This window comes from Camelus bactrianus, chromosome 10 (assembly GCF_048773025.1).
Source record: "Camelus bactrianus isolate YW-2024 breed Bactrian camel chromosome 10, ASM4877302v1, whole genome shotgun sequence".
In the NCBI taxonomy this organism is placed as follows: domain Eukaryota; kingdom Metazoa; phylum Chordata; class Mammalia; order Artiodactyla; family Camelidae; genus Camelus; species Camelus bactrianus.
In genome coordinates, this window is record NC_133548.1 from 5,072,097 (window position 1) to 5,092,366 (window position 20,270).

General features: G+C 56.1%; 2 protein-coding genes across 5 annotated transcripts; one reads left to right on the top strand and one right to left on the bottom strand.

The window, feature by feature from the left end:
* Nucleotides 1-5,699: 5,699 nt before the first annotated feature.
* On the bottom strand, nt 5,700-8,887 carry LOC105070345 (glutathione S-transferase P). 3 transcript variants are annotated; one of them, XM_010956738.3, is made up of 7 exons: nt 8,829-8,887; nt 8,650-8,685; nt 8,104-8,210; nt 7,911-7,998; nt 6,787-6,890; nt 6,591-6,698; nt 5,700-5,951 (listed from the first exon to the last, which is right to left on the bottom strand). In XM_010956738.3, coding segments are annotated over exons 1-7 (633 nt in total). In that variant the 5' UTR covers nt 8,830-8,887; the 3' UTR covers nt 5,700-5,762. The 3 variants fall into 3 exon arrangements, with proteins under 3 accessions (XP_010955040.2, XP_045373869.2, XP_074229103.1); XM_045517913.2 differs by having other exon boundaries at nt 5,700-6,066; XM_074373002.1 differs by lacking the exons at nt 8,650-8,685; nt 8,829-8,887 and adding an exon at nt 8,467-8,619.
* Nucleotides 8,888-14,662: 5,775 nt separating this feature from the next.
* On the top strand, nt 14,663-18,694 carry CABP2 (calcium binding protein 2). Of its 2 annotated transcripts, XM_010956736.3 has the most exons (7): nt 14,663-14,719; nt 15,255-15,431; nt 15,992-16,022; nt 16,899-17,033; nt 17,472-17,581; nt 17,696-17,843; nt 18,466-18,694. In XM_010956736.3, exons 1-7 carry the CDS (start codon nt 14,663-14,665, stop codon nt 18,489-18,491), a joined length of 684 nt encoding a protein of 227 aa, XP_010955038.2. In that variant the 3' UTR covers nt 18,492-18,694. The 2 variants fall into 2 exon arrangements, with proteins under 2 accessions (XP_010955038.2, XP_010955039.2); XM_010956737.3 differs by lacking the exon at nt 15,255-15,431.
* Nucleotides 18,695-20,270: the final 1,576 nt, after the last annotated feature.

A 20,270-nucleotide genomic window follows, 5' to 3' on the forward strand; every position in this document is an offset into this window, starting at 1 on the left:
TATACCCACCCCCCAATGGTGAACCTTGAAATCTGCTCCACTTTCATTCCGCACTGAGGCCGGTTGGTATTGGCCTGGTTCCTGCTCTGTATTACTTATCTGTTGCTGCCTAACAAGTAACTTCCAAGTTTAGCCTCTTGAAACAATAAGCGTTTATTATCTCCATTTCTGAGTCAGAAATTTGAGAGTGGTTTGGCTGGGTGGTTGTCGCTCAGGGTCTCTGCTTTAAATATAGGTTTCATTATCATTTAAGTATGGCAAGGCTAGCAGATCAAGAGATAACTGTCGTTGAAAGATAGTTTGTTCCTCACAGATCCCAGGAGAACAAGGCCTGCCACATCAGGAGGCCACCCGAGTCAGCACCAGGGTCGGTCAGAAGGCAGAGAGAAGAGAGATGGGGAACTGTGGGCAGGAGTCTTTATTGTACTTTCCCCGGAAAGGAACAAGCAAGGCAGGGTAAGCCTTGAGGATTGACAACCCTGGGTAATTTCAGCAGGCTCTGGAGTTACAGGGGCTTTTCCTAGTTGTCCGGTACCTGGTCCTGGAGTGGTTATGGCAGGTGGATAGTAGGCCAGTGTATAAGAGCCCATTAGAGGAGGTAGCTGAGGGTGTCGGCTCTGAATTGGTTAGTGTGTATTTGAAAGGCACACACTCAGGCAAGTTATTTACCATCTCTAGGAATTAGCTAACCCTAGGAGCAGCAGTCCCTCCAGGGTCAGCAAGGCCCCAGATGCCAAAGCATCAGAAAATAGAAAATAAATTATGTGGTCAATACACTTTCTTACAAGATTCTAATGAAGATGGCAGCCAGGGCTGCAGCCATCCAAAGGTTTGACTGGGGCTGGAGGAGTCCCTTCCGAGACGGTTTGCTCACATGGACCGTGATTTGTGCTGGCTTTGGCAGGAAGCCTCAGTTCCTTATCACCTGAACCTCTCCATGGGGCTGCTTGAGTGTCTTCATGACATGTGGCTGGTGACCCAAGAAGGGGAGCCAGGAGCCTTGAGCCACAGAGCCTTCCATGGCCTGGCCTTGGATATCCGACCCTGCGCCATCGCCTCCACATCTGCCGGTTAGAAGCAGGTCACCAAGTCCAGCCACAGTCAAGGGGGAGGATGTTGGTTCCAAATTCCGAGGGGAAAATTGTCGAAGGATTTGTGGACATATTTTAAAATGATCACAGTCTCTTTTCAGCTTAAGTCACCAAAACCCAACTCTAAAAGAGGCTTTTATGGGGTCATGTGAACAAACCAGGGGAAGGACAAACTTCCCCTGGAAGAAACACACTCCCTCTCTCTCTCTCTCTCTCTCTCTGTCTCACACACACACACACACACACACACACACACACACACGCTCCACTCTCTCAGCTGTAACCAACCCCTCACAGTCTGTTCTGAATTCACAACCTCACAGACTCTAGTGCAGAAGAGAAAGCTCTGGTCACAGAAGCCTCTCCTGGCGCCTGGCAAGCAGCTCTGCGCTGGGTCAGGGGAGGACTCTGACGGACCCCATGGACCAAGCACTGTGCCTGGGGCTGGGGCTGGGTGACGGGCTGGCTTTGGGTCACATGTGTCTGGGGGGACGGGGCCTGGGACCAGCAGGGGACTATGCGGGGGAGGAGCTGCTCACAGACATTGCCAGGTCGGAGCTGAGTGGCCGTCGGCCATCCCAGGTGTGTGTCTAACTCTGCCTTGGCTGGACTCATGAGCCAAAGTCCCAGTTGCCCTATTTTTGGAGTAACAGGAAAAAGCCTCTGCTTCAGACACTCAAAATGGTAATTTTCCACAGGTGTGGCCTGATCAGTCAGTCTATCAACAAACGCAAACATACTGAGCCTGAATATTTGAGAGGCCACCACCCTCTCATTTTTGACACATTTTTGTGCCAGAACCCAGTCATGGATGCAACTGATAGGTGGACTAAATATCTATTTTATTTTCTCCCCTGGGCCTACTCTGAAGAACAGGTTCGTGTGGATACGCTGCAGGAACAGCACAGATCACGCCCGCAGGATCCTGGTTTCCCGACCTTGCAGAAAAATCCCATCTGGAGATGCAAGGGCTCCCCCTCAATCCGTTCAAAGTCTTCCAACGGAAAGGTTTGGAGTTCAAGCTCCGTTGCCAAAAACACTTCCTGGACAAACACTCGGCTGTTCTTAGGGGTAAACGTCTCCACAGGGTCAAGGAGAGGAGACTCCGGGCTGCACCCGCTCAGCGCGGTTCCGTCTGCGTGCATTTGCAGAGCTGGTTTCCAGCCTCTCGGCCACTAAAGCAAACAGCAAAGCCCAGTGGTTGGACGTGACCTATACCCTTGCTTCTAAAATTCCTGTGGCTTTGACTTGATTGCAATCTGGACATTGAACATTTTACTAGCATTAACATTTTAAATAACCGCTTTGTAGATAACTAGATTCGGCCAGAGCACATTTGAGAGCATTTTCTGAGGCTTTTGGGGGGAAAAGCTGGGCTTCGGTGCATATTTCAGCTCTGACCACAATCTTCTCATTTGTAAAATGGAGATTTTAAGACCTGCTAAGTGTCTGGCACCTAGGAGGTGCTTGGTAAACAGTGTGGTACTTTGTGACCTCCCAGGATGTCAGAAGAAGAAACAGGCCCAGAGAGGTTGTCCATCTGGGCGAGGGCAGACCTCCAGGGCAGGGAAAGGAGTCTTTCAGCGGCTCACCAAGTGGATTCAGGGGGAGTGGGCTGGAGAGGGGAATGGAGCCCAAGCCAAAGTCATCTGGGACCTTGACAGAGCAGGGAAAAGGTGAGGGAGGCAAGGGACGAGGCTGGCAGGGACTGAGCTAAAGTTCCCACAGCTTCCCTGCCTGTATGGTGTGGCTGGGGGAGTGAGACCCACAGGCTAAGACCTGGACGTAAAGCCTCAAAGCAGCCTCGAGTTCTACCCCTGAGGTCTGGGGTGACCCCCTGCACCCCCATCCCCATTCTCCCCAGGCTGGTACCCCAGGAGAGACTCTTGAGTCCCACAGCTGTCACCAAAGGGTAAACCCTTGCATGCACTGATCATCCCCCTAATTCCACCTCTTCTGACCTGACAGCAGCTGACTGGGGACCAGGAGCTGCCAGGAGGACCAGTACTTTTAGTCTGTAACTGCCACGTCATTCCTCCCTAGCTGGGGAGCAAACTTGGCCGTCAATCCGTAAATGTTCCAGCCTTCAAACTGGACCCAGTCCCACCTCCACCCTGACAGGCTGGAAGCCCAACCTTTCTCCTAGGGTTCCTGTCCCCCATATAATTAGGGGGGTCACCAGAGTTACCAGCTTCCTGCTGGGGACTGCAGTCACCCTATACCAGAGAGCCTGAGTTCGAATCCTGGCTTGGCCTCCTCACCAGCTGCACGCCCTCAAGGAGGTCATCTCGCCTCTCTGTGCCTCGCTTCCTCCTCTGTAAAATGAGGATATTTATAGCCTCTACTAAGTGGGTTCTTTTGTGAGGATCAAATGAGTCGATACATGTGAAATGCTCTGGGCACTGCTTTGAGGGAGCTCAGGCCAGGCGTCACCTGCTGCCTCTCCAGCTAGGGGGGCTCCCAGCCTCTCCCCCACCTGCTGATCTCACCACCCCTGTCCTTGCTGCACCAGCTCACAACAGTCCCCAGACTCCCAAACCGAGGCCCTGCCCCTCCCTGGAGTCCCTCCTCTCAGCTGCAGGGGCCTCTTCCAGGCACCTTCTTGGGGTCACAGAGCCGCGCAATCAAAACATCCAGCCCAGTCACCCCAAAGAAAGTGGAAGCAGTTGGTTGCAGGAAGTTTTCAAAAGAGCCACTTTCCTCCTGCTGTCCTGGGACTGCAGGACGCCTGAGTGTCCCCCAGGTGGCCTCCCTTGGCCACTGTCCCGTCTGCCTGTGCCATGAACCACGTGGCCCTGGGTGTTGGCATTCTCCATCACGCACACCGGCCAGGGCTGTCGGCCCTCCTCGCACCAGGTGGGGCTGGGGGCTGCACACGCTCTGCTGAATGCCCGGGACACCGAGGGGGCTCACAGGCTGTGGGGCTGCAGGCCTCAAAAGCCTGCAGTGACCCCTGTGCCCTGGGAGTCAACTCCAAGTCCAAAGTGTGGCTCCACTGTGGACTCCAGTGCCCCTGCCCACTCTGCCCCACCCCGGGAGCCTCTGGCCCCTGCCCGTGCCTGGCTCATTCCTGCCCCTGAAACTGGCCTTCTTCCTGCTCTCTCCTCCAGCCCCAACCCCCTCTCTACTTCCCTTTCCAAGGACCACCTGGGAGTTACTCAGCCTCGGGTTTGGATTCCAGCTCTCCCGTTGTGGCCTTGGACAAGCTGCCTTACCTCTCTGAGTTCTGGCTTCCTCCCTTGGGGGTTCAGTGAGATAACTAAGTCCCCGGTGTAGGGCCAGCATGGAGTGGGGGCACCAGGTCTGTGAACACAGACAGGCCTCTGATAGGGGACCCTTATAAAACAGACTTGGCTGATGAGGGAGGGAGGGAGAGAGAGAGCATGGGTGGGTGACTGAGGCCCTGCAGCCTCTCCCATGGAGAGTTCTGGACATAAAGAGTTGGCTCTTGCTGGTGTTTGCACACCCACTTCCTGACAGGTAAAGGTGAGTCAGCCACCTCACTTGGGGGCAGGGGAGACAGAAATGAACCTGATCCGGCCTCTGACCTCACAGGAGGAGGGTTGGAGGGGAGACAACGGGGCAGGCCAGGACCCCACAGAGGTAGAGGCAGCAGGCTCAGGGCACCTGGCCGCTGCAGAGGGGCAGTGAAGTGAGCACTGAAGTGCGTGGCCGTGGGGGTCACAGGGACAAAGGTTGGGAGGGGCAGAGCTTAGCTGTCTGGAGAGCTGAGAGCAGCTCTAAATGTGAACCAGGCAGGTGGGTGGGGAATGTTCTAGAGATCGGGGAGGTCATGTCAAGAAGGCCTGCCAGGCTCATCAGGCTGTGGTCTTTGCCAGGAGGGCAGCAAGGAGCCACTGAGAGCTTCGCACAGGCAGTGCCAGGCCTTCTGGAATTGTCTGAATCCACATTGTCTGATGAGCCAGCAGGAGGTGCTGGGCAGGTGGAGGGAGCCAGGCAGGAGGCGGTCATAGCCTTTCTGGCCGGGGAGATGGGCGGGGACTCCCACCTCAGGCTGACAGGGGCTCCCCAGAGCTGGAGGAGACCCCTTGACTCCCGTCAGGTCCCCAAGCAGCACGACAAACCCAGAGCTCCCAGGTCTGCCTTCAGTCACATACCTGGGCCCTGCTGGCCACCTGCCATACAGCCTGGGGATGACTGTGGGTATCACATGAGAACGGGCAACATCGACAGGTGTGTGAAACACCCAAGTGTGTGTGTCACTCCCAAGTGTAGTGTATGCACAGCACCTGAGCCTGCAGAGACCAACCACCCTGCATGTGCCCAGGTGATGGAACTCATCACACCGAAGGCAGGGTTTGTCTGTTACATTCACAACTGCCCTTCTCTCAGATGGAGATGGTTCCCCAGGTTGCCATAACTAGGAGTGTCCCTGGGAGGTCAACCGCCTCCTGCAGGAAGTCCTCCAGGATGGATCTTTGAGGTTTGGAGTCTCATCTTCCTCTCTGGACTTGGAACTTCTCTTTGTCTCCTGGCAGCTCTGGAGGCCTGAAGCTTTTCCAGGGCCCAAACCAGCCCTCATCCTCCCCTGGGAAGGGGCAGGAGACCCCCTGTGGCCACCCAGCCCCTCAGTGATCACAGCACAGCTGTCCTCTCACCGTGTTTATTGGTTCCCTGGGCAGCCCTTCTCCCAGGGGAGGCTGACTGGGCTCATATCTTGCGGCCTCCAAAGATGGGGCGGTTAACATGCTCAGGGGAGGCTAGGAAGGCCTTGAGCTTGGGCCGGGTATTGAGGCGGGTCACATAGGCCGAGAGCAGCGGGAAGGAGTCCAGGCAGCCAGGGACCAGGACCTGGTGACTCAGTAGCAAATCCAGCAGGTTGTAGTCCGCGAAGGAGATCTGCAGGGCAGGGGGCGCCAAGAGGCTTGAGCAGGGTCAGGAGAGAGAGGGGTGGCTGGGAACACTGGCTTCTCCAATGGCAACCTGCCAAATCCACTAAATTTGGAAGCTCAAACTGAAATGAAACCAAATATCCCATGACTTCTCCAAAAATAGTTACAGAATAATTAATTGGAAACCAGAAGCAATCAAAAAAGATGTAGACACACATTTTACAATTTATGCCAAAATTCACTCAAAATTGTCCATTAAACAAATTTCAAATGTAAAACTATAAAAACTGTAGATGAAAATAGAGAAGAAAATCTACCTAACCTTGGGTTTGGTGATGAAGTTTAACACAAAACCCCAAAAGCCTATCCACAAAAGAAATAAAATTCTGAACATGACTTCAAAAATTCTAAATTCTATGAAATGTCTGATTCAGAAAGCCAAAAGACAAGCCACAAACTGAAATATATTTGCAAAATACATATCTGATAAAGGATTTGCACTCAAATTACACCAAGAACTCTAGAACAAACCCCATTTTAAAAAAATTTTTAAAGGGGGGGTGCTTGACAGAGTCATGGCCCTGCTCTGGGTCTCAGTTTGCCCTTCTGAGAAACGGACCTATAATGGGTCGGACCCAGCACTCACCTGGTCGCTCACGATGAAGGCCTGGCCCCCCTGGTTCTGGGACAGCAGGGTTTCAAAAGGCTTCAGGTGCCTCGGCAGCTCCTGAACATACTGGGCCTTGCCCTCCTCCTGCAGAAAGGAGCGACCTCAGTGGCGGCATTCAGCGCGTCTGGCCAGGGCGGCCTCCCAGCCCCAGCCCTCAGCACCAGCCACTCACACAGCTGTGGTGGATGAGGTGGCCGCAGTGCCTGCGGAGGTCCTCCACGCCATCGTTCACCATGTCCACCAGCGCTGCCTCCCGCTGGTCTTTGCCGTAGAGCCCTGGGTCAGCCAACAGGCAGCATGTCAGTTCTGCCCAGGCGGGTGCCCCTCTGCTCGCCTCTTTCCCCAAAGCCCACAGGCCTCAGATCCCTTGCATTGTTCTGCCCAACTCTGCAGCTCCCATCTCCATGAGTGCAAGGGAACGTACGTAGCTGAAGCCCACGCTGCCTTCGGGGCCACATCTTAGGTCCCTGGGACTCAGGAACTCTCTGCCCAAATAGCCCCAAGCCTCTCCTCCAGGTTGTCCCCCTACAAGGGTGGACTGAGCCTCTGATGCATGCCTCCCTAGGCCTGAGGGGTGGCCGTTTGTGGGGCCTGGACAGAATGTGGCATGCAGACTGGTGTGTCCCTCTGCAGTGCAGGACAGCATGGAGTGGGAGAGGGGGAGGCAGGCCGACGCTGGAGGCCTCTGTCCTCTTACCCTGGGTCCTGCAGAAGTTAGGCTGAGCCTGGGCCTGGCTGCTCCCACTGCTCTTCTGTCCTGTTCCCTGATTGCCACATCCTCCCGGGGACCCAGGGCTTTTCTGGACACCCCCAAGCTAGCCAAAGAAGAGGCAGCCACCTCCCTCACCCATATTCCTGCCACACTTGAAACAAGGCCACAAGCTTGCTCACTGTGAGCATGGGTTTCCAGATTCAGGTGAGGCCAGAGCAGGAAGAAATGGGCAGGAGGTCTGCTTGGAGTCCCCTGGCAACAGCCACAGTGGCCTCTAGCCTACAGCGGCACACACGTGGCAGCTGGTAACTGCTTCTGAGCTGTCATCCAAGAAACAGCCCCTAACAGCCTGGCTAGGGGCTAGCCTGAGATGTAAGACCCCTGCCCAAGTGGACTGGCAGCCTCAGCCCTATAACCCAGACCCATCCTAACCCAGGCCCTGCCCCTTCCTTGGGGACCCTTTGGTCCACCCTCCAGCTGGGCAGGACTGGTGGCTGCAGGTACAGCAGCTCGGCTCCAGGACATCTTGCTGGGACCTGTCAGGTGCTTTTCTGGTCTGGGTTGCCTTCGACCTCAGGACTCACCAAGTGAGCGGCCCAGGTGTCGGAGGATGGCATTGGACTGGTACAGGGTGAGGTCTCCGTCCTGGAACTTGGGGAGCTGCCCGTACAGCTGGAAGGAGGGATGGTTCGGTGAGGGACGCAGAGCTCAGCTGCCCCCCACCTACTGTTGCCTGGCAAAGGCCCAGTACCTGCCCTGCCTGACGCAGTCACTCACACAGGAGGCCTTGAGTGGGCCCTGCAGCCAGGTCTCCTTGGTCACCACCTCCTCCTTCCAGCTCTGGCCCTGGTCAGCTAGCAGCATGCGCATGGCCTCACAGCGCCCTGGGGGAAGCGAGGACCGGGTAGCGGGGATGGGCAGAGACCCCAGCCAGGCAGTGCCCTGGGGGAGTCCCGATAATGGGGACTGGACATGGGGACAGGATAGAAACCCTAGCTTGGGAGGCTGATGCAGCAAAGATGAACTGTGGAGAAAGAACGGAGCCCTCAGCCCGTGCAGTGTCTTAGTGAGGTGGACAGGAACAGAGACCCCAGCCCACAGTGCCCCAGGAAGGGACCAGAGACGGATACAGTGCACCACCTGTGGCCCCAAGAGGATGCAGCCACGAGGAGAGCTGGCCCTGGCCAGACCCGGCGATCCCGGCCCCGCCCCCGGCCTCCCTCATCCTGCCTCCAGCCCTGGCCAGAGCCCTGGGAGCAGCCTGTGAGTCCGGCCGGTGCACTGTCTGTGCCCTTCGCCCTCCTGAAGGAGCAGTGACCACACCTCGGGTGGGGAAGTAGAAGATGGTGTAGGGCGGCACTAGGAGAGACAGACAGGACGTTGAAGGAGGACCCCGCGGGGATGCAGGGCCCAGGGGCCGGCAGCCTGGTCAGGGGTCAGACCCCCAAGAGAGGGGGTGGCTCAGCCGGCCCCGCCCTCCACCCTGTTTGGACCCTACTCACTGGCGGCGGTGGAGCGCAAGGGCTGCAGGAAGTGGGGAGGAGCCCAGAGGCCTGATATTTATGGTCCAGCTCCACCCCCGCCGCCCCACCCCAGGGATGCGCCAAGTCACCCGGCGGATTTTGGTCCTGGGCGAGGCTGGGTGTGGCGAGGCGGGGCCGGATGGGCGCACCTGCTCGTCTGCAGGGGTGCATCCTGCCTGCTGGGCTGTGGCTTTACAAGATGCACCCACCTCCTCTCCACACCAAACACACAGAACTTCTCAGGGCCCTCAGAGGGCCAGGATTGAGCACCTGCACACAGTAGGTGCCGCATAAATGCTTTTGGCATGCATGAATGAATTTCAATAAACATCCATTTACACATCCTGTCTCCATGATAAAAATAGCAAACCCTTAGAGGTCTGTGTTGAGAGCTTTACAGATATTAAAACCCTAAGACTTGGGCCTGTACTGATTCCGCTTTACAGAGGAGGAAACTGAAGCACAGAGTGACTTTCCCAAGGTCACACAGCTAGTGTACAGGTCTGGTTGGCTTCAGGGGTCTCACTTCTAACCCTCATTCTTTTTTCTGCAAGGCCCTGTAATCTTCAAACCGGTTTTTGACCGAGTCTACATGCTCTGTACTCTCCAAATACAGACTGAGCCTGGAGATGTGAGTGGTTGAAAAGACTGGATGGACTGGAACGAGCAGGGCCTCCTGGCCCTGGGAGGGCTGTATGCTTCCAGGCAGAGCCCCATGCCGGCCTCCCTGCAGGCGCATCTTCACCCCGAGCCCGGTTCTCCTGGCTCCCCTTCCCGGTGGCTGGGGGTCGGGCTGGGCAGTGGCGGTCTTCCTTGGGAGACTAACTCAGCCTGGTTTCCCTCTCAGAGCCCCAAGGAAAGAGGAAGGCATCCTTCCCAGGTGTGGAGGTGTCCACCCAAAGCACAGGAAAACACCAAACATGCCTAATCGGGAGGACCCCTTAGCCTCATTGGAGCCCACAGCTGCCTGGGGCTGGGAGTGGGAGGGGGGCGCTGGAGCTGGGTTCCGTCTCTGACTCACAGCTGAAAGAACATCTGCCCAGCATTTAGCAGCTTACAAAGAGCTGTCGTATAAATGGTTTCACTTCATCTCCACAGTACCCTGGGAGGGAGGGAGTCACGCTCCCGCTACGCAGAAGCAGACACCGAGGCTCAGGGAGGTCCATTTATCTGCTCTGGCCTGGAGCTGGCATGTGCTCCTTTTGCGCACAAGCATCACAGACCCGGGGCAGCCTCCTGCCGGCTCGCTCTCTCCAGCCGTCACGTGCAGGTCCCCTGGGCAGGCAGCCCCCAGGATGGCTTGGCGCTGTGCTGTGGTGGCTGCTCTTACCCACAGGCCCAGCCTGTGGCTTAGGTCTGTCGCTACCCTGGGGCCTCCTCTGGGGCCCAGAAGCATAGCTTTCCCAGCCGACAGGGCCAGGCACCTCCCTGTGTCCACCTCCGACCTCCAGTCCATGTACACATCAGTACCTGTCTTTGGTGGGTTTTAAAATATATGTAAGCACTTTATTGCTACATGAAAGTCACCCTCTTAAAGCCTGCGTTCTGTGGTCTTTAGCATATTCAGTGTTGTGCAATCATCACCACTAATTCCAGAACATTGTCATCATCCTCAAAAGAAACCTTGTACCCATTAGCAGTCATACTTCACTCCCCCGCGCCCCATCCCTTGACAACCACCAATCTATTTTGTCACTATGGATTTGTCTGTTCTGGATGTTTCATATAAACAGAATCATACACTATGTGGCCTTTTGTGTCTGGCTGCTTTCACTCAGCAGGGTGTCTTCAAGTTCATCTATGCTGTACCCCGTGCAATACATCATTCCTTTCTGTGGCCAAATAAAATTGGGTGAGATAACACTTTTTCTTTATTCACTTATGCATTGATGGACATTTGGGTTGTTTCATTTTTTGGCTGTTACGAATAACGCTGCTGTACACAGTTGTGTACAAATGTTTGTGTGAAGTTATGTTTTCAATTGCTTTGTGTATGTACCCAGGAGTAAAATTGCTGGGTCATATGGCAACTCATTTTGAGGAACTGCCAGAGTCTTTTCCAAAGTGGCTGCACCATTTTATTAACCCAACAGCAGCATATGAAGGTTCCAACTTCTCCACATCCTCACCAACAATTGTTGTCATCTGTCTTTTTTCACTTCAGCCATCCTAGTGAGCGTGTAGTGATATCTCAGTGTGGTTCTGTGTGTGGTGTTTCCCAGTGCCGAGCCTGGGTTTGGCTTGTGGGTGGAGAAAGAGTCATCCATCATTTTTGCCATCAGAGGAATCACAGCTCAGAGCAGGGGAGATAGACAGACGCAGTCTCCATTCACACGCTGGTTATATGTCTCTGCAGCGAGTGAGCTAGATGTCAGGGGAGACACCGCAATAGGTAAGACATGGCCTCCACCCTAACGGACTCTTTTTTTTTTTTTAATTTTGGTCTTCTCTACTCTTTTTTTATTTTGGGGGGAGGTACTTAGGTTTATCTATTTATTTAAATTATTATTTTTTAATAGAGGTACTGGGGATCAAACCCAGGACCTTGTGCATGCTAAGCACAACACTCTACCACTAAGCTATACCCTCCCCCCTCCTAATGGACTCTTAATGAAGGATATAAGACCTTCACCAGCAGTCTATCCACCCAGCCATCTACCCACCTCCACCTATCTGTCTATCCATCTACAGAACCATCTACCCAATCATCCAGCCATCCAACAACCAAACGTTAGACCAGTAGTCTGTCAAAACATCCACCTACCCATTTACCCATCATCTCATTTACCTACCCAATCATCCTCTACTTGTCTCTCCATCCATCTCCTCGTCCACTCATCTATCCATCCAGTTAACCATCCATCCAACCATCTATCTATGCAACCATTCATCTACCTACCAACCATTTAACCACCGGCCCTTCAAATCATCTACCCATCCTTCCATCCAGTCAGCCACCCCACTGCCCATTCATTCATCCATCCAGCTTCCCCATCTACGACCTTGCAGAAAACAAGAGAATTCCTGTCTCTGAGGGATGTTTGCAGTGCTGCTGGGGACACAGTGCACTCCTGGCCTCTGGGGGGAGCTGTGACCTGAGGTGCAGAGGAACTGAAGGATGATCCTCACACCCACTCAGGGCTTTGTGGGAGCTGTTGCCTCTGCCTGCATGGCTGCCCTCCTTCATGTGGTCACTCCCTTCATCCCTGTGGTCCTGGCTCACAGGTCACTTCCTCAGCCCCCTGTCACAGCAAGGTCCCCGTTCTCTTCCCTCTCCATCCTCCTCTTGGGTCCCTCCCTGCACTTAGCCTTCCATCTCATTCTGGGTTTGCTGAATATGCAGCTCCCACCACGTGGGAGTTTGCAGGAGGCAGGGACTGGTTTCCAGCACCCAGGAAGGCAGAGCCTCCACAAACATTTGCTGAGGATGGAGCCTCTCTGACGTCTTCTCCAGTCTCTTGCCACACACATCCTTTCCAGGGGCCACTGACCCTGATTTCTTCCTGAGGGCCTCCCCTCACATACCCTGCTGGAATTCATTGCCTGGAACACTCCAGTTCACAGCTGATCCCTGTCGGGAACCCCGGGACTTGCCCAGGACCAAGTTAAATATTGGTGGGCAGTGCCTCATCCGCTCCAGGAAGCATTCCTGAAGCTTTGGTCAGTGCCCCCAAACACTTGGGGACTGTCTGTTGGCCCTTTTCTGAATTAGATGTGTCTGAGAGCAGGGTCTTCAGGGCAGACAGGGTCTATCGTGTGGCCCCAGCAACTGTCCCCGGGCTGGATCCCAGCAGACCTCAGATGTTTGCAAAAGGAATACATGAACAGATGGCCATGCATGGCCAAGAGAGGCCAGAGCCACCAGCTCAGGTGGCAGGTGCCTGGCAGGATCTAGTTCCCTCGGACAAAGGCTGGTGCAGGGGGCAGGTAAATAAATCATGAGAGGCCTGAAGCCGGGCTGGGGCAGGACAACTGACCTCATTCTGGGAGGTGAGGAGGAGGCAGCTGGGCGGTAAGTGGACTGGGGGCATGACAAGGGGCCAGGAGAGGCCCACCCCCACCCTTTTCCCTGAGAAGCAGGAGGCTGGAGGTCAGCAGAAGCTGGGTGGGAGACGTTGGCAGGAGGCGGGCGGTGGGGAAGTGCAGAGGTACCGGGGCACTGAGTGAGGAGAAGGGAGCGTGTCTGGGGCGGGCTTGAGTGGGGATGCTCTTTCCAGAATCCAGGAGGCATCCTGGGAGGAGGGATGGCGAGAACAGGAAATGCAAGGATGGACAGACAGATGGACAGACCAATATGAGAGAGTCTCATGCAACAGAGGGAGGGAACTGACAAAGAGATGGGCACGAGGGGACAGAGAGACACAGCTAGACAGATATCAGCCAGGAGCAGAGGGTGCAGAGAGGACCACAAGTGAGACAGACACAGAGAGACACCCCTGGAGCGGCCGGGACAGAGAGCAACACAGAAACAGAGGTGGAAGGGGATGTGGGGAGGTGCAGAGACCATGAAGAGAAGCCAGGTGACCCAGAGTCGGCAAAGACAGTGTGGTGCGGTAGAGCCCCAAGGCGCAGTCTGTGTCCAGTGTGAGGGCTGGAGGGTGGCGGGTGCAGGAAAGGCTAAGATTTCAGGCTGAGGCTGTGTGAGGGGCCTGGGGAACTAGGGAAGACGTGGGCCTCGGAGGTCCTGGGGCTCCATCAGCCAGTGCAGTGACAAACAGGGAGCAGAGTGGCAGGGGACCACACCACAGCTGCCCACTAAGTCCCCCTCCCCAGGAACAGGGAGAGCGGAGCGGGGCGGTGCCCCTCAGCCAGCAGAAAGTGCCAAGCCCTCGACTCCATGGCCCTTGCCCAGAGCCCGGCAGACGGCAGCCTCCCCACGGGGGACCCCAGCCCCTCTGAGGGCACTCCCGGGCCTAGCCGGACCCCTGCCAGCCCAGCAGCCACCAGGCGAAAGGCACTTCTCCAGGAGCTTGAGGCCCAGGTGCAGGCCGCCTACGGGCAGGTAAAGGGGGCAGGGGTGTGGGGCCATCTTCAACTGGGGGGACCCAATACTACAACTGGGGCCCTGGAGGACAAACCCAGGGCTGAGCCCAGGGAGGGGAACTCAGACGAATGGGCATGTTGACAAAGGGGTCAGTCAGTCAGTCAGCTGCCCAGCAGGGAGGCTGGCGTCCCTCCCCACCTCTGCCCTCACTGGGCCCTGCTTCCAGCCCACAGAGCCCAGAGTCAACTGCCCTCAGCTCCTCAGCAAAGTACAAGGGCCTGGCAGCTGGTCCAGGCGAGGATGCTGAGGGCAAGCAGGCTGGGCAGATGCTCTGAGGTGAGAGCAAGGGTCCTGGTGGGAAGGCGCAGGGGCTTCCTAGGTTAGGTTTGCTGTTCTGGGAGGACAGCCTGCCCTGGGACACCAGACACACAGTTTCCTCCTCCCAGGTCCAGGCCCTGCTTCTCAAGACATTAAATCTCTCCTGTTGGGAGAGATTAGGGGTAGAGGTGGGGGGAGAGGATGCAGGAGAGGGGGTGTCTAGAAGACCCTCAGGAGTGGGCATGAGGAGGCTGTGCCTTCCAGGGGGCCTTTCACCCGGGGTGGCCCCCCTCATCAGCAGAGATGCTCAGAGATAATCCCGGATTAGGACCCAAGCCCCTGTGTCCAGGGCTCCCCGCCTGCCCACTCACCCCCGATCTTCCCCCACAAAACCCTAGGAAAATCCCCTGCAGTGCTCCAGACTCTCACTGGGAGCGGCTGGGGGCTGGTGGGAGCCCACAGCATCCTCTGAGGCCCAGCTCTGAGCCGCCCCTGGGACTCCAGGCCTGGCATGGTTCAGGGGCCCATGGGAAACTGTGCCAAGCGGCCCCGACGCCGGGGGCCTAAGGTAGGAGGGCTAAGGGGAAGAAGCCAATGCCAGGAGGCTGGACTGGACCCTGGAAGGGTCTGGTGGGGTGGGTGGAGCCCTGTGTAAGGGCTGGGCTGGGGTTACAGGTCGGGCATAGCAGGGGGATGGAGGGATTGCTTCCCATTGCCCTAGACCGAGATTTTTCCCGGCAGCCCCCAGACTCTGGCCCATCCTGGTCTTGACTCCTGCAGACCACTGGACCTCTCCTGCTAAGCCCATCAGGCCCCCAGCCACCCATCCAATGGCCCTGTCCCTACTGCTGTCCCTGTCCTCTGCCAGCTAGTCTTGGCCTGAGGGACTCGGAGGATGTGCTCAGGGTCTCCCTGTGCCATTGGCTTTCTGAGTAACCTTGGCCAAGTCTCTTGCCTTATCTGGGCCTCGGTTTGTTTAACTGAACAGCTTAGAGTGTTGACGGTGAGGGTCCGCCATCCTGTGCTGGGTTCTAAAGCTAAGAGAGGCTGATGAGTGGATGGAGAGGGGCCAGAGCCCCAGCTCACGGCTGGCTCTGCTGCAGGACCGCTGGCAGTGGCTTGGCTCCCCCCCAGGGGCCTCCCGCCACGGCCCAGGCCCCAGCCCCAACCCTGAAGAACAAAGGGGCCCAGGGCCAGGCATCCAGGGCTACTCGGTGCTCAGCAGCCTGGTGGGGCCCGCCTGCATCTTCCTGCGGCCCAGCATTGCCGCCACCCAGCTCGTATGTACGGCCACTGCCTGCCTGCCTCCTCATTTTTCCTCTCCTTGAGTGGGGGCCTCAGAGCAAAGGCACAGAGATCTGGGAGTATGGGGTGTAGGGAGGAGTGGAGAAACAGACACATTATCAAACACGGGGGAGTCCTGGGGAAACATGCCAGGAAAACAAGAAGAGGGGGCAGAGAGAGACCCAGAAGAATGGCAGAGACAGCCACCAAGGGGATGGGTAGGGAAGGGGCAAGACAGGGACAGAGATGTACAGTGACACTGAGGCCCCCATGGCAAAGCCCAGGGTTCTGCCTGAACCCAGACCCACCTCTGGCAAATGGAGCTCCTGGCCCTAGAAGAGGGTGGGCATGGGGGGAGACCCTGGGAAAGATCTGGGCAGGGGACAGGGAAGGGGGGCCCAAGATGCCCAGGCCTGTCAGCAGGAATGGCGGGGGGAACCAAGTCTGAGCAGCGCCAGACTCGGGCCCTGTGCCTGCATGTTGTAGGGGGCTGAGTAGGGGACCTCAAAGAACAAGAGGGGGTCCAGGAGTTCTTAACCCCTCTGTGTCCCCTCAGGACCGGGAGCTGCGGCCAGAGGAGATTGAAGGTAAGCTTTTGGGGAAAGAACTAGAATTTCTAGAGTTGGGGGCATAGGGTGGGGCATACAGGGTAGGGGGCATTGAGTTGGGGCCTGAGCAATCTCCAGGAGGAATGAGGAGCAAGAAGGCTGCAGGGGACCAGAGCAAGAAGATGGGGACAAGACTGAGCAGGGAGGGGTTGAGAGAACCCCCAGCGATCAGTTCCCTCATCTCCTTTGCCAGGCAGGTCACAGTCCCATTACGTTTGTTCATTCAGCAAACCCTTCCCAGGTGCCCACTGTGTGCCTGGCCCTGTGCTGGGCCCTGGGGCCCGTGGCAAATGGGACAGATTTGGCCCATGTCCTCAGAGACAGATGTCAATAAGTCAACTACAAGTACAATGGTGCCAAGTGCTCTCAAGGAAGTGAACAAATGGGCCGAAGGGGACTGAATTGAGAGGGAAGACTTCCTTGAGTCAGTGACATAAGGACCAAAGAGGAGGGGAGAGTGTTCCAGAATGTGAGCTCCATGAGGTCAAGGATTTGTTTTTCTCTCTTTCTTCCTTGCCTCCTTCCTTCCCTCCTTCCCTCCTTCCTTCCCTCCTTCCCTCCCTCTTTCCCTCCTTCCTTTCTTTCATTCTCTTCCTTCCTTCCTTTTCTTCCTTTCTTTCTCATTCTTCACTGCCATATCCCCAGTACCTAGAACAGAGCTTAGCACATAGCAGATGTCCCTTAAATATTTGCAGAAAGAATGAATTAAAAGAATAGCATGTACCAAGGCCCTGAGGCAGCAAAGAGAAATGGGTGTTTAAAAGGAGAAAATGATCGGACCAAGGGGAGAAGGTTCAATCCAGGCTGGGATCCAGGGGCACATGGGGGAAGGGCTGACCTTGTCCTGCCTGGCAGAGCTGCAGGCTGCCTTCCAGGAGTTTGACCGAGACCGGGACGGCTATATTGGCTACCGGGAGCTGGGAGCCTGCATGCGGACATTGGGCTACATGCCCACCGAGATGGAGCTCATCGAGATTTCACAGCAAATCAGTATGTGCTATGCCCCGCCCCCAGTTCTCCAGAGGCCATAGTCATGGTCAGGACAGCTGGACAGCCTAGGGAAGAGGGGTGTCTACACAGGTTGGCCCCCAGAATGACCAGGAGAATCTCACTATCCCCTGGGAGGTGTGTGGGTCAAGGACTATTGTCCCCAATTTTCAGATGAAGAAACTGAGTCTCTGAAAGGTTAAGTGACTTGCCTAAGGTCATACAGCCAGGTCACTGGAGCCAGGACTTGAACCAAACTGAGCTCTTCAGGAACTTCAAGGAAAGCCCTCAGGAAATACAGATGACCCAGCCTGTGAGGCCCAGAGGGAGAGAGAGGCCCATTTAGTGGGGCAAGGGAGAGGGACACAGGCCAGAAGGGGAGGGCAGAGGGCAGGGGAGGGCCAGGGTTGGGCAAGGGTCTCTGATGGGCGTGGCCTCCAGGTGGTGGGAAGGTGGACTTTGAAGACTTTGTGGAGCTGATGGGCCCCAAGCTACTGGCAGAGACCGCAGACATGATTGGCGTCAGGGAGCTGCGGGACGCTTTCCGGGAGGTGCGGTCCCTGGGGCAGGAGGGCGGGTGGGGACTGCGTGTCTGCTGTGAGAGAGGGGCTGCCTGGATGAATGATTCGATCTGTAACCCAACGGCACAACCGACGCAACCACAGTTTGACACCAATGGGGATGGCTGCATCAGCCTGGGGGAGCTCCGGGCGGCCCTGAAGGCCCTGCTGGGAGAGCGCCTCAGCCAGCGGGAGGTGGACGAGATCCTCCAGGACATTGACCTCAACGGGGATGGCTTGGTTGACTTTGAAGGTACTGCCCACCACTCACCACGCTCAGCACCACTTACCCCTGGAAGGGTTTTAACAGAGAAAGAAGTGATGAAGGGAGCATTATGGGTGTGCCCCAGGCCCTGTGCTAAGCACACCTCTGTCCTCTCCCAGTTAATCACCATGAGAATCCAGGAGGAAGGAACTATTATCAGCCCCATAAGCAGGAGGAGAAAGTCAGTCCTTAGGAAAGTGTAGGTCCTTAGCAAAAGAAGTGGATGGAGCCAAGATGTGAATCCAGGCAGCCACCCAGGACCCAGCTCTTCCTCTATGCTTCAGTCCCAACTGAGGGGAAATAAGGATTAAATAATAATAGGAAGCCAAGGAAAAGCAGTATGTAGAAAATCTCCAAAGTAGTGTTCCCAAGCTTCCTAGTGGCCAAAGCAAAGAGGAAAATAGGTTCAGTTACAAGATTTTTTTTTTTCCCATAAGACAAAGCCCCTCTTCCTAGGCCTTCCAGAGGCCTATTCGCTACCAGATCTAGGGGACTCCCTTGCAGGCCCTGCCCTCAACTACACCCTGTCCCACCCCAAGGCCAGTATATTAGCCTCACCTCTAGGGAGGTCAAGAATAGCAGACTCAAAACTTTGGCTTTGTCATGGCAGAGTTTGTGCGAATGATGTCTCGCTGAGCCTGCACAGAAGCTGGAGGCAGCAGACAGGACTTGGGACAAGAGCCACTGCCTGCCAGTGTGTTCCTGGAAGCCCATCACCTCCCGCTGGGACCCACCTCCTCTTTTCCCCTACAACCCCACCCCCTCGCCTGTGTGCAATGCCCTTGACTGCCCTCATGCCAACTCCCCACTCCTCCACCAAGCCCCCTTGCCCATCTGTTTCTCTGACAATAAAGCATCTTCGAGCTGGGGGAGATAGCTTCACTACTCACTTGTTCACCTTGTAAGACCCAGTATTTGGTCCCCAAAAGTGAAGTCCTAGACCACAAGCTCCCTTGACTGTGAACTTTGGGTGGCTAGGGTCCCTCCCTGGATCAGGGGCCTTCCCTGGACCCTGTGGCCAGCCCAGAGCAAGTGCTGGGAAACAGCCCTGGACGAGTACATCCAACCTGTTTCTCCTGGAGCTGGGTGTGTGGTGGCCCCACATCCTGCGAGTGGCTCCTGCTGGACCCAGGATTACAGCAGAGGAGCCAGTGCGTGAGGGCTTCTCCCACGCTCCATCTCATTTCGTCTGAGAGGGATACTGCTCAAAGCTCCCTTCAGGAAAGAACTTGCTGGTCAGCTGAGAGGAGTGAGTGAGCTCACAGCCCCCTTCAGAATATACCTCAGCTTTTGGGCTAGTGCTTCGCCCTTCTCCGGAGCCGGGAGCCACTGACCTAGCCGGCAGGGACCAGGCTGCGCACGTTTTTGACTAATGGGAGGCTCCTCTTGCAGGTGGTCTGTGCTCTGAGCTCCCCTCCAGGTTAGCCGAGGTGTGGTCAGATCAGCCTCGAATCAGAGGCTCTCCTGCCCAATCCTGCTTCTTCCTGCTTTCTCTTTTTTGTCTCTCTAACTTCATCTTAATGTCTGCTTCCTGGGAAAACCAAATGACACATTTCCTCACTCCACCCCTGCCATGGTCTTCATGGCCCCATTTTCCAGATTGAGGACCCCCGGAGGCCAAGTCCCAGCGACTTGCTGGAAGTCACGCCGCTCCACTGCCATCTCTCCCCTCCAGTCCATGCAGCACTGGATTATTCTTCCTAAACTGCCATTTGCATTTCATCACACTCCTATTCAGAAACTGGTCATGACCCCCTGTGGCCCCCAGGATGATCCAGCCCCTTTGCCAGGCACCACAAGTCTCTGGGAGGATGAGGAACTGGCATAAAGTCACACACATTAGGATGAAGCAGAGGTGGGACTTGCACCAAGGCCTGGGGACTATAAAGTCACAGTGCCAACAAGAAAGGGTGCCACCAGGTCAGCGTGGACCCAAGACAGGCCCCAGGCTCTTCGAACTACGGCCAAGTCCTGGCTGGTCTGTAGAGCGTGGCCTGACCAGGTGTTCCCACCTGCTGGGAGGAAGCTTTCAGTGCTTGTGTCTGGTCCTCACCATCTCTGTGGCTGACAAGATAGCCTTGAGACAGAGTAGGCAGGCAGCCACCGGTGCTCCGCCCCAGCCCAGAGCTTAGTACCGAGGTGCCAGGGCTGGCTGCAGCAGCCTCAGTACCACTTGCCTGGCAGATCACAATTAATCCTTAATCCTCAATTAGGTGATCTCTCCTGCCAGTTTGGCAGGCCTAGGGATGACGAAGAAGAGTTGCCCCAGCCCTGCAGCTTCTCCCTCCCACCGCCCTCCACCGGCTGGCACAGATGGCATCACTGCCTGAAAAGAAGTCTGTCCCCTCTGCAGGGGCTGGGGATAGTGATGGACATGTGCCAGGGGAAGACCAGACCCCACTCAAGGTCAGCCTC

Bases quoted from the DNA above. Each gene is read 5' to 3' on its own strand.
- LOC105070345 (XM_045517913.2), bottom strand. The intron at 7,999-8,103 runs GTGAGTGACTGC...CCCTCCTTCCAG, and splicing joins GCCCACTCAAGGCCTCCTGT to CTGTACGGGCAGCTCCCCAA. The intron at 6,067-6,590 runs GTGAGTGCTGGG...GTTTCATTTCAG, and splicing joins CCTTCATCGTGAGCGACCAG to TTTGAGCTTCCAAATTTAGT.
- CABP2 (XM_010956736.3), top strand. From the start codon at position 14,663: ATGGTTCAGGGGCCCATGGGAAACTGTGCCAAGCGGCCCCGACGCCGG. The intron at 14,720-15,254 runs GTAGGAGGGCTA...GCTCTGCTGCAG, and splicing joins CCCGACGCCGGGGGCCTAAG to GACCGCTGGCAGTGGCTTGG. The intron at 17,582-17,695 runs GTGCGGTCCCTG...ACGCAACCACAG, and splicing joins TGCGGGACGCTTTCCGGGAG to TTTGACACCAATGGGGATGG.